This window comes from Cucumis melo, chromosome 3 (assembly GCF_025177605.1).
Source record: "Cucumis melo cultivar AY chromosome 3, USDA_Cmelo_AY_1.0, whole genome shotgun sequence".
Classification (NCBI taxonomy): Eukaryota; Viridiplantae; Streptophyta; class Magnoliopsida; order Cucurbitales; family Cucurbitaceae; genus Cucumis; species Cucumis melo.
In genome coordinates this window covers 27,938,329-27,951,257 of record NC_066859.1, presented here as the reverse complement: position 1 = coordinate 27,951,257, position 12,929 = coordinate 27,938,329, and the positions used below count along the sequence as shown (strand labels likewise).

The window sequence follows — 12,929 nt, the reverse complement described above, 5'->3', positions numbered from 1 at the left end:
TCAAACTCAACCAAAATGGTATAATAGAAGAAAGAAGAATACGAATTAAAAAAAACAATCTAAAATTACGAAAGAGTGTTAAGCCTAAAATTGTTAATGTGTGTTATTTTTGTAGAAAAGAAAATGAAAAAGGTGATAACGTAGAATTGGATGGAGGCGTCGGCGAGAGCATTAATTCACAAACAGCATGGAGAATACGAGAGCTTGTCCGATCCGAAGTTAACGTTCCGGGGTCGGTCGTTGACCCTTACTGTTTTCTTTTCCTTTTTCCATTTAAATTTCCTTTTTTATTATAACTATTTTAAAAAAGTTATTATTATTATTATTATTATTATTATTATTATTTTTTAAAAAAGACGGTTAATTTGGTAAATTGGGGGAGTGAAAAATCACATTTTCCGATGAATATTTATATATATCCCCATAGATGCGAGGGCCTAAGGAGTGAGGTACCTGTATTTCTCAGAGAAAAAAAAAAAAAAAGCAGAGATCTTTTTGGGCCTATCGATAACTAAAAGAGAAAAGCCAAATAACCCAACATTTTAAAATTTTAATAAATACCCATTCCATTCCGAACACCAACCAAGGACAATCAACAATCCAAACTTTACATTGTCTTCTTCTTCATTATCATCATCATCATCATCTTCTTCTTCTTCTTCTTCTTCTTCTTCTTCTTCTTCTTCTTCTTCTTTCACTTTTTTTTTTTCCCCTTTTCTTTCTGATGATCCCCATGCCATATTCTGTTTTTCTTTTGTCCCCTTTCTCCCACAATTCAGATCTATCTTCTTCGTTAATTTAAACTACCTCTTTTTCGCTTTTTTGCTTACTCTATTACGTTTTCTCCTTTCTCTTCCTCTTCTTCCCTCAAATGGGTACTGGTTGGAGGAAAGCGTTTTGTACTACCATTTCTCGAGATTCAGAATCTAATCATGTTTCTGAGAAACAGAGGAGCTCTGCTACTCCTAATCCCAGTCCTAGAAGCTGTGTTCGATTGGGTTTCTTCAGTAACCCTTCTACTCCTCGGATGCAATCTCATCAACCATTGAGTAGTCCAGGTCTTCGTTGCCGTACTGCTCAAGATGCCACTGTTAATCAAAGTCCCACTCTTCATTGCAAAACCTCATCTTCCTCTTCATCAACCCCTAAATCTGCTAAATCCCAACGAGGGATTTTGGGTTCGAATCCTTCTTCTCCTCGTTCCCCTCTTAAACTCTCTCTTTTCAAGAACAGCTTTAAGTTCAGAGTACGTTCTTTTTTTTATTTTTGTTCTCTCTCTATCTTTCTCTGTGTTTTTTCATGTAGCATTAGAAACTTGACTTACGGGTTTTTTTTATTTGTTGAAAAACAGAGTAGCTGTGGAATTTGTTTGAATAGCGTGAAAACAGGGCATGGGACGGCGATTTACACGGCGGAATGTGGGCATGCGTTTCATTTTCCTTGTATTGCCGCTCATGTCAGAAACCATGCCTCTCTTGTTTGCCCTGTCTGCAACACCACATGGAAGGACGTTCCTCTGCTCGCCGCCCATAAGAATTTGGGCCCATTGACCCAACACGATCCCAAACCCAAGATTGAAGATAAAACCATGATTGAATCTTCCCCCAGAGCCGTTAAAACCAAACTAAACCCAAAAGAAAAGGAATTGAGATCCTATGATGACGATGAGCCTCTTTTGTCTCCAACCTCTGGTGGCCGGATTATCCCAATCCCTGAAGCCGACGAGAACCAAGACGATGGGGAGGAATTTCAAGGCTTTTTCGTTGACCCAAAGCCGCCTTCCAGTTCGGTTAAATCTTCAATTCAGAGGACCAATGTACAGGTTCGACTCCTCCCTGAAACGGCGTTGATTTCATCTGGACACACCCACGAGACCTACGCAGTGGCTCTGAAAGTAAAAGCACCGCCGCCACATCCGGCTAGAAACAGAGCAAATGCCAATTTATTAGACCCATCCCGCCGTGCGCCGATTGATTTAGTGACAGTGCTGGATGTAAGCGGAAGCATGACGGGGCCGAAATTAATGATGCTGAAGCGTGCCATGCGATTGGTTATTTCGTCGTTAGGCTCATCGGACCGCCTCGCCATCGTTGCTTTCTCTGCCACTCCTAAAAGGGTGTTGCCGTTGAGGAGAATGACGGCTCAAGGCCAACGCGCTGCCCGGCACGTGATTGACACTCTGGTCTGCAGCCAAGGAACGAGCGTGGGAGAGGCTTTGAGAAAAGCCACAAAAGTACTCGAGGACCGGCGAGAGAGAAACCCAGTAGCTAGCATCATGCTTTTGTCAGACGGCCAAGATGAACGGATCCAGTCAAATCAACGGCAGGTGACACGACACGAGTCATCTACACGGTTCGCCCACATAGAAATCCCGGTTCATGCATTTGGGTTCGGGAAGAGCGGTGGATACTGTCAAGAACCGGCGGAGGACGCATTTGCAAAATGTGTAAGTGGATTATTAAGCGTGGTGGTTCAAGATCTCCGTATTCAACTCGGGTTCTCAACCGGTTCATCTCCGGTTGTGATCTCCGCTATTTATTCATGTACCGGGAGGCCCACGGTTTGCAGTTTGGGTTCGGTCCGGCTTGGAGATTTATACGCCGAGGAAGAAAGGGAATTACTCGTAGAGTTGAAGATTCCAACCTCGGCTTCTGGGACCCACCACGTGATGACGATGCAATGTCTTTACAAAGACCCATCCACACAAGAAGTAGTGTACAGCCGAGAACAAGACATCCTCATTGCACGACCCACAGCCGTTGGATCATCCACTCCTAAGATCGAACGGCTTAGAGACATGTTCATAACTACTCGCGCTGTGGCGGAATCCAGGAGATTGATCGAGTACGAAGACCATACGAGCGCTCATCATTTACTCGCCTCGGCGCGTGCATTACTAATCCAATCCGGATCACCGAGTTCTGACGTGTACGTGCGGGAGCTGGAAGTTGAGCTGGCGGAACTCCATTGGCGAAGGCAACAACAATTCGAATTACATCAGCAGCAGCAGCAGCAGCAGCTGCAGCAACAACAAGTTTTAGTGACAACAACGCCACGAAGGCGAGGGGGTGATAAGGAAAATCCGACCATGGTGGATGAAAACGGAGAGCCGTTAACACCGACGTCGGCGTGGAGGGCGGCGGAGAAGCTTGCCAGAGTGGCGATTATGAAAAAATCGTTGACTAGTAGAGTGGGGGATTTACACGGCTTTGAAAATGCGAGATTCTAGAAATGGCAGAGGATTGATTGACTGACTGTGTAAAATTTGGTTAATTTTGGAAAAGGGTAATGAGAATTTGAAAAGGAAAGGTAAAAAGTAACGTACAGAAATGGATTTATGAGGGGCAAATTGGGGTTTTCCTCTTCCTCTCCATCTTTTTCTTCTTCTTCTTCTTCTTCTTCTTTGTTCTTGTTCTTGAAAGCTCCATTGATTGGACTTTCTTCTGGTTTTCATCAATTCCACACATACAACTCAGCTTTCTGTAGCTTTCTTTCATGTTAGAATAGAAGAGAAATTGGATTTCCAAAGCATAAGGAACCACATATCTTTTTCTTTTTTCTTTTTTTTTTTTTCAAAATGTGTCTTTTTCTTTTTTCTTTAATTCCCTCTCATTTTAAGGAAAAAAAGTTTTTTACTTTTTATTTTTCTTCTTTTTTTGGTTGTATATTATTATTATGCAATGATGGGAAAGGAGTAGGGGGGGGGGGGAGAGTTGGTAAAGTGGGAAGAAGACTCAATAGAAAGGGAATGAAATGATGAAGATATAATAAATGCAAAGGTTATTGTTGTTGTTATTATTATTATTATTATTATTGTTTAAGATTTGGAGTATTATTAATCAATAATTCTTGGGTTGGCATGCTTTGGAGATCAAATTCTCTGCATTTGATCTCAATACATAACTTCCATTTTGCCTTTGAAAATGACCCTTAAATGCTTTGTTTTGCTTTCCAATGAAGCATTGGGTGGCAAATAAATAAATAGATAAATAAAATAAAACGATACAGTAAATTGATCTAAATCTATATCATAGTTTAACCGTCATTCACAAAAAAGTTGAATGTTTGATCTTTCATCCTACAATCGTTTTATTAAAATTTTAACGTAGAAAACGGATATAATGTAGTTTTGAGAATCGTTATGTCAACAGTAAAATAAATAGGTATTGATTGCGGAGTGGATTGCACAAATTGGTCCACCACGAAGCTTATTAATAAGGGGACATAAATAATATACAGAGAAAAAAAAGATTCATTTAATTGAAAAAAGAAAAGAAAAAAAAAAAAGGAACATGATGGAAGGATAGAGCATTGTGTTCCATTTATCCAACATGTGAATCAATGTATACATTCATTCATTACCATTACCACTCACTTCCCTCCATCTCTTTCCATTTCATAATGTTTTCTTTTTCTATATCCACCTTTTTTTTTTTAAGTAAATTCAAATAGAAAAAATCATCAATTTAGACTTGATTTGGTAGATATTTAATTTTTTCAAAGAATTAAAACTATTTTCTCTCAAGTTCTCATATTAGTTTAAATATTTATAAAATAGAATCTAGCTTTTTAACTAATTTTTTTTAAAGAAAAAATCGTTTTTTTTTTTCGATCTTGAAAATATTGGCAAAAAGAAAAAAATGCATATAACAAACTAAAACATTTACGGCTACAAAAGATCTCTATAAGCTTTTTTTTTTCTCAAAAGATAAAAGTAAAAAGTCAAATAGTTTACCGAATCAATCCGTATTGGTTCCAAAATAAATTTGATTGTAATAATACTCTAATTTTAATTTGGAAAATAATTTAGATCAATTCATCATGTGTTCCTATTCAATTATATATTCTTGTAGTTTAGAAACATAGTGATGTACGTTCTAGTTAAAACAAAATAAGTTGTATCGGTATAGTTTGTCGTAAGGACTTTCTTAGTTGACAAGTAATTAGTTCGATTAAAAGTTTGAAAGTGCAATTATAATTGTAATGATCTCAAAATTTATAGATACTTAGGTGGTAGTTTTTAGGACAGAAATTGAGAAGTAAGTCATAGAATTTTGGTAAAGAAAAGGATTTATTTTGATTGTTTCAATAATGTTTAAATCAACTCTACATTATACAAATGATTAATTACCGAAAGAAGTTAATTGTTATGATTAAGTCAGCCTAGAGTCATAATATACCGTAATTATATATCTTTAGGTATCTATTACCCTAATCATAATTATATTTTACTTCGGGAGTTGTGTTTGAATCATTCAAACTTTAATATTAAAATGGATAAAAGAACTATAGAACATGATTTGATATCATAAATAAGAATCTTTCACAATTCGTGGATGAACCGAGGGCAAAAGAAACTTATTTTGTCTTCGATATTAAGATAGAAAATAATAATAAGAAAAAAAAATCTTGTTGTTCAAAGTCATATTTTCATTATGTGAGACCTTCCACATGAAATCTAAAAATCAAACAAGAAAGGTTAAAAATATTAATTATTTAGTTTCCATCAATCTTGATTTCTTACTAAATAGGAAAGGGGATTTCGAACTATAAATTCTATCGTTATTGATATACTCGGATGCCAATTGAATTAAACTCTTATTGACATCTATTAACTTATTTTAAATCATTAAAAAGGTGTAAAACTTAATTTTTTTAGAAAAGAAATTTTTTTTAGTAATTTATTTTGAAGTTTCATTTTATTCGAGCATAATAAAACTCTAATTCTTTAAGAACATTTTAAAAATATGTCGGCTGTTTAACATGAAAATGTTACAATTAAGTCTATGCATATTATTCAGAATTATATTTAAATATTTTCATTATTAGATAGAAAAAAAAAAGGTTAATAGATTTCAATAATGATGGAAACAAAATTATTCTTGCTACACGTGGGACAATAAATGCATTGTGTATTCTCAATACACTTAAACACCATTTTCATAACTATATATATATATATGCCTCTTAAATTTTAAAAATACTTATAATTCAATCATTTCTATGATTAGCCCATCTTCATTTATGACTTGGAGACACTAAATTTATAATTTGTTTCAAGTTCAATAATTATGTTAATTTTCTATTAAATTAATTATAATTACATCGCAATTTGTAATTTGAGACTTTTCTTCCAACAATAATTAATATAAAAGTTGAATTGGTTCGAATTCTTTTTCGTTATTTATTATAAAAATTAATACATAAAATTTTATTACATTTGTGTTGTTATCACTAATGTTACTACGTAATCTTTATATTGAAAGGAAATATTATGTACTTAGAAAATATTTTTCTAAAGAAAACTTTATACTATACACACGTTTGACTCAAGAAAATTTCAAAATTTTCAACTAAAAATGTTATCTTTGTATATTGTTGAACCAAGAAAAAAAAATAAAATGCTTGAAATTGAAAAATAAGAGAATATTTTTTGTATATATAAAGAAATATTCACATGAGAATTGGAACTTGAAACTCTTTTGATTTTGAACTTACTGAAATTATACTCTTGTAGATCTGACCATGTGATTTTTTTTTTCTTTTGCTTGGAGGAAAAAAGAATTAATACTATAAAGTATATACCGCCACTGAAAATATAGCAATCCCAAAACCATAGCCAGTTTTATTTTAGAAAAAGGGGTACCCTTATCTAAGAATATTCTTTCAAGTATGTTACACATTGTTAAATCCTTGGACTAATTTATTTGTAATTTCTTTTGAGAACGGTCAAGAGGAGATGGTTGTACACATAACGTACACCACAACTTTGCACTCTTTTAGCAAAAATGAGTTTGAAAAATTTTACTTGAGAGAGATGCCCTTTGACATAATTTAGTTGTTGTATATGATCCTACGTCGAACAATTTTTATTCAGTAGTTTAGAAAGATGTTTGTCAAAGAAGACAACAATCTTTGTTTGAGAGCTTAGTCTCTCGAGACTTAACTTCAAAAGAGAATGCCTTGCTTCTACACCCTTTTCGCACATTTTGTCTTTGTTTCTAGATATTGAATAGGTCCTTGAATCTTTTGGTTGGCCATTGATCTTGTCTAACAACATTTAGAGATTTTCTTGCTTCCGTTTTTGTTGGCCACTCGTTTCATGGTGCAAAGAAGACTTTGTGGCTGGTTTCTTCTAGTGGAAGGAATGTTATAATTTTAGAGATTCTTACTCAACCTGTGATTTTTTTTATGGATTTGATTCTTCGTTATGCTGCTTAACTTTTTTATTGTTATTATTATTGCTGTTGTTGTATTTCTACGTTGATTCGTAATTCGAGTCTATGCTCATTTTTCATGATCATCAATGAAGTTTGTTCTCTTTCCAAGCATATGAATAGTAAAAACTGGATTAGTTTGATTTAGTTTTTGAGATTTGATCATAAATATTAAAAACAAAAAACGAAAAAAAACAAAATAACAGCTTACAACTTAGTGCAGATATATCTGAAGCATCGCATGTTTGCCTAATTTTGATTTGATCGCAAATAAGCAAAAGAAGCAGCAAGAGATGACAGAAGAATAAGGATTATCTCTATATATTGAAAATCAGTATCTTAATTACAAAAATTAACCAAATTTCAGATACAGATTACAAACTTGGTACAAGATTACCTCACAAGTGCACAAGGAACAAGCCAACACAGAGGTATGACAGACCAGGTTTCACCATTGTCAATACACAAATCATCAAAAGGAAAGTTCCCACATAGGGATTAATGAAGATTAATTACGGGATTCGAGATCACGATGAACTGAGGTGAGGAGTTTTCCCCTTATTTCGAACTGTGGAAGTAAAAGCAAAGGGAGGTGAATGAGAGTTTCATATAATATTACTACTGCTTACTTCTGGTTTTGTTCCACTTTAGCTCTGATTTTCTGTTCCAACACTGAGATTTCTGTTTCCAAGCTGAACATTCTATTTAGAGCGTGCATGTTCTCCAAGGTTTCGCTTAAAGTTCGGCTGTCACTCCCGTCGCATCTCAAATGCTGCATGGGACCATGAAGCAGCTTGTTAACTATACCACGACTAAGATCATCCACAGCTCGTCGAGTCTTCTTGGGGACATCATCACCCATCTTTGATAGACATTTTTCTAACTCGGCAGTTCTGATTCTTTCGGCATAAGCCCTTAGTTTCTTGATTGTTGGAACAGTCTCCAATGAATCCCTCCAAGCTTCAAATTGCTTGGATTCTTCGGTGATAATTGATTGTGCTTCCATCGCTTTTCGGAGCCTATCTTCCTTGTTTGCAGCAACTACCTCCTTAAGGTCGTCAACATTGTACACTCGTACATCTTCAAGATTGTTGATACATGCTCCAACATTTCGAGGAACAGAGATGTCGATGAAAAGCCTCAAGCCCCCGACATCATGACCAACAGGGGGAAGATCCTTAACCTGCTCCTTTGTAAACAAAAGACTTTCAGAAGCAGTGCTGGTAAATATCACGTCTGCTTCAGCTGTACAGCTAAGCATTTCCGTGAGGGGCTTGTAGATTATCTCGACGTCCTTGATCTCCTCACGGATGGCTGTGACTCTCTCTTCAGATCGATTCACAACAACCATCTTTGTGCAGCCTTTAGCAACCAAATGTTTGATTACAAGCTTTCCCATCTTACCAGCTCCAATCACCAACATTCTGGCTGTGGCATGTGAAGGTTCAGGAAGCTTCATCAAGGCCAATTCTACAGCAGCGGAACTCACAGAAACAGCTCCAGCAGCAATATTAGTCTCTGTCCTTACCCGTTTACCCACCGCGATGGCATGCTTGAAAAGCCCACTAATGTTCCGTCCAAATCCTGCAACACCCTGTCCAACCTTGACAACTTGTTTAACCTGAGCAAGGATTTGGCCTTCTCCTAGAACAAGAGAGTCAAGGCCAGCTGAAACTTCGAAAATATGTTGTGTGGCATCATTGTTATACAGCAAAAACCGGTGCTGGCAAATCTCTGAGACCGGGATTCCACTTGTCTGAAAACAACAACAAACCACTATTCATATGATTTCCATTCTTCACATGACATCAAAGTTGAAAACATATTCTTCAATGGTGGTGGTCTGAATCAGGGGATGCAGTCCTCTAATCTTTTAATAGTTGTGGTTGTTAGGTAATCTCATACAAAAAGCCCATCTAATCTAGCCTTGAGATTTTGACATAAAGGAAGCTCGTCCAGATATTCAAAGTAAAGTTTATAGATAAGAAATTCTTTTAGAGTAATTTCCATTGCACACTCAGGAGTCTATTAGCGTCACATCCCATCCTAGGTTCAGGCTACCCTGGGGCAGGTTGTGGCATTCAATATCACTTGGAAAATACCAGACATGGAAATGCTTGGAAAGTATAAAATCAGATAGAAGAGAAAACAAAACCATACAGGAAAAATCTAACGTGGAAAAAAGGTAGTTTTCAAAGATTATGAATCTTAATATCAATCAAACCTTGGACATCCATTCAGTCACTTCCTTCACTCCACGATGCTGAGACAAAGCAACAACATAAATCTCCATTCTGTTGCAGGTGCTAAGAACGGCTGCTTCTTCAATGTGGTTTAAGCCACAGAGCTCTCCAATGGCTCGAGGCCACTCTGCCTCAGGAATGGCCAGTTTTTCTCTCATTTCAACAGGTGTTGTATGAATACTAAGCCCAATCACAACAATGCTGCTTCTTTCCTTTGTATATCCTAATTTCCATACAGAACAAACCCAAAAACTTCAGAGAACTCACCAATTTAGACATCTTTTACAACTCTTCCCCACCATGTAGCATTTTGACATATAGAAATTCAATCACATACCCAAGAGCTAATTATGGAAGTCAAACATTAAGGAATTGGGAATTTCAAACTAGAAGTAATGGTTGAGATAGTATTGCAAATTCAAGTAATGGCAAAATATAAAAGGGAAAACATACTGTCAACAGCAGAGGTCTTGAGCTGTTCAAGGGCAGAGAGATTTGAAGATTGAGCTCGATCAATCTCATCATTCTGAACCAAAACATCAGAAGAAGCAACCTCGCACTTCAATGGGGTGAAAGACGAAACCCCACTTCTCTGAAATAGAATTCTCCTGGTTCGAATGGATTTGCAGACACCGGGAAGATGAGAAGAAGACAAATTCCTGGTGGAGGAAGAAGTTGCAGCCGATTTCAACAAAAGGGCTTCCAATTTAGCACCGGAAAAACTGGTCGAAACAGCCATTTGAAGGGCAGCCCTAAACCCAGAAAGGAGAAGCAGAGAGAGTTGGGGGAATTGGAAACGAAGGTTGTGCTGGTTCAATTCACAACCAAAAATGGTGGAGCTTGGTCAAATGGGAGGAAGTAAATGGAAGGACGATTGTGCAAAAAGGAAAGAAATTGAGGGTAGGAAAGCAAAAAAAAGAGGTGTTTAGGGAATTGGGAATTGGGGATCAAATCAAAAAAAGAAGAGAATTTTAGAATTGGGATTATGAAATTTGAAGATTTGTGATTTCTCTTGGTTGTGATTGGTGGGTTGAACACAAGCCTTTATCCACACTCATTTCCAGCCTCTATCTTCTTCCTGAGTATCGCCCTCTCCTGTCCTCCTCATCCCCTCCACTCTTAGGGCTATTTTCTTTAAAAAAAAAAAAAAAACCAAATTTATAATATTCATCATATGTTTCACACCTTAATATACAAATAAAAAACTACAACTACTTCACTTCCATCATTTATAAATATATTATCAAAAACTTTTAAACAAACAGTTTATATTTTCATTTGGTTTATCAAATTACTTTACAAAGACTTCGTGTATTATTTGTTTAATATTGTGTAATAATCTATGTATGATTTGAGTTCATCAATATCCATTTATATTTGTAAAAACTAAAAATGTACCTACTTTTCCGTCAAAAAATAGTCTATATAATTAAAAAGGAATTTTCTTTCTTTTGAAAAAAAAAGGGATTTTTTTTTTGTTTGTAACAATTTCTTTTTTATTTCTTCTTTTTCTTTAGATTTTTATTTATTAAAAAAAAAAAACGTTGTGGGTAAAATCTATGTTACTTAATACTTAATTATGAGGGAAATATTTAAAATAGGATGAAAGGTGACATGCAACTATACCTGATTTCTTTTACAATAATGTTCATAAAAATTAAAATGGGAATTTGTGTGTATATTTGATTTAGGGTTTTTTTTTTCATTTGATTTTTTATAAAAATCTAAATATTTTGTCAATTTTAATGTTTTTGATGATTTTTTTATTTAAATAAAATGTAAAATTATAAGAAAATTATTTAAATATTTTTTAAATATTACATAATAAACTAAATATTATTACGATATTTTATCATATTTATAAATATTTTTAAGAGATTTATCATTTAAAATAAAATTTTGAACCAAAATTTAGTGGATGAAATTAATGTCAATTTTTGGAACCATCTTCTCCTTTCAATTTTTTTTGTTGGGATGCATATAAAATATCATCTTCATATAAACATGTCTCGGTGGCGAAAGGTTAAACACACACCCATCAATATCTAATAATAAATATCAATTTTTTTTTCTTTTTAATTAGTATGCATTTTTATTGATATTTCATGTTCTTTAGTACAATAAACAGATGAGATGATTTGAACCTTCTACTTAACGATGGAAGATCATTTTAATTATAATAATATTATCGATGGACTACTCTCGTTTTGAATATTAATATTTGATGTGTTGTTATAAAGATAAGACAGATTGCAGTGGATGGGAATGATATGTGATAAAGGATTGATTCATAGGATTTCAGAGCTTGTGTTTGCCACAAGTTTCTTATAAAAGTCTTATGTGGACAACAGTGTGGCCCTCACACTATTCAATCTTCAATAACATATAAATCATGCCAAATATTACCCATTTTAAATTTCAAATTTTCATTTTTTTTTAGTTGTTTCCACGTTTTTTTGAATTATTTCAATCAATATTTTAATAGGTTTGTTGTTATTGAACCTTAAATTTACATTTTGTTAGTACAACAACTATGAAGTAGCGGATCGAACTTTCTACAAGTAAAAAAAAAAAAAAATTCAAATTTATGTCGATTAATTACGGAACTTAAGTTGTAATGGATCCATTTTAAAATTAGAACCGAAAAGATTGGAGATGCTTTCCTTGAGTCCAAAGCATAGAACAACAACACTCAACTCCCTCTTACTAATTTACACATAGACACATGTATATACATAAGTTTTCTCAAAATTAAATAAACACACAAAACTTTGTAATCACATATTTTGTTGAGATCAAATGGTTGATCATCATTTAAGGTTTCCCTAAGAAGAAAAACTTTAGCTTAAAAAGTCCTCATTAAACTACTGAATTTAGTAAAAATTGATGTGGATTCCAAGTTATGAGTTGTTGTTGCCTACAATTTTGATGACATGTTTTCTAGTTTCATCTACGTTGGTTTCTAAGTACATTCTCGTTTCACGTTTTCTATTTTTTGATTTTTTTTTCCAATTTCAAAAGATAAAAGTATTGGTAATGGTTTATGTTTCTTGTTTATTGTTTTTTTTTTTGTAAAAATTTTTGAATTTGTACAGTGACATTTTCTTTTTCCCGTTCACCAAATATGTTTGTGTTTTTTAATGACGAAAATTGTATGTGAGTTTATTTGTAAATAAGATTAATTTTGTGTTGAAAAACAAAAATAAAACCGTAAAATCTAATATCTTTAAGTTTTCAACCGTTAACATTGATTTCTAAAACATTGTTACAAAAGAAGATAATAAGTTGAAAAAAAAAAAAGAACTTTCGTGGATGAAATTAGGGTTTATAAGCAAACTAAAAACTAAAATATCGTATAATAACCGTATTTAGTTTTTTATTTTAAGTTTTTAAAAATTAAGTTTACAAACACTTGTTCAACTCAAATTTGTATACGATTTAAAATCCAATTGGTTAAGTTTTGTAGACA

General features: G+C 34.1%; 2 protein-coding genes across 2 annotated transcripts; one reads left to right on the top strand and one right to left on the bottom strand.

Annotated features, from left to right (window-relative positions):
- The first annotated feature begins 557 nt into the window (after nt 1-557).
- LOC103488150 (E3 ubiquitin-protein ligase WAV3) lies at nt 558-3,528 on the top strand. Its single transcript, XM_008446744.3, has 2 exons — nt 558-1,246; nt 1,352-3,528. The coding sequence occupies exons 1-2, from the start codon at nt 872-874 to the stop codon at nt 3,227-3,229; spliced, it is 2,253 nt and encodes a 750-aa protein (XP_008444966.1). The 5' UTR covers nt 558-871; the 3' UTR covers nt 3,230-3,528.
- A 3,983-nt stretch (nt 3,529-7,511) lies between these two features.
- Nucleotides 7,512-10,643, bottom strand: LOC103488151 (glutamyl-tRNA reductase 1, chloroplastic). The gene is made up of 3 exons (XM_008446745.2): nt 9,914-10,643; nt 9,442-9,683; nt 7,512-8,973 (listed from the first exon to the last, which is right to left on the bottom strand). Exons 1-3 carry the CDS (start codon nt 10,197-10,199, stop codon nt 7,843-7,845), a joined length of 1,659 nt encoding a protein of 552 aa, XP_008444967.1. The 5' UTR covers nt 10,200-10,643; the 3' UTR covers nt 7,512-7,842.
- Between the last annotated feature and the right edge of the window lie 2,286 nt (nt 10,644-12,929).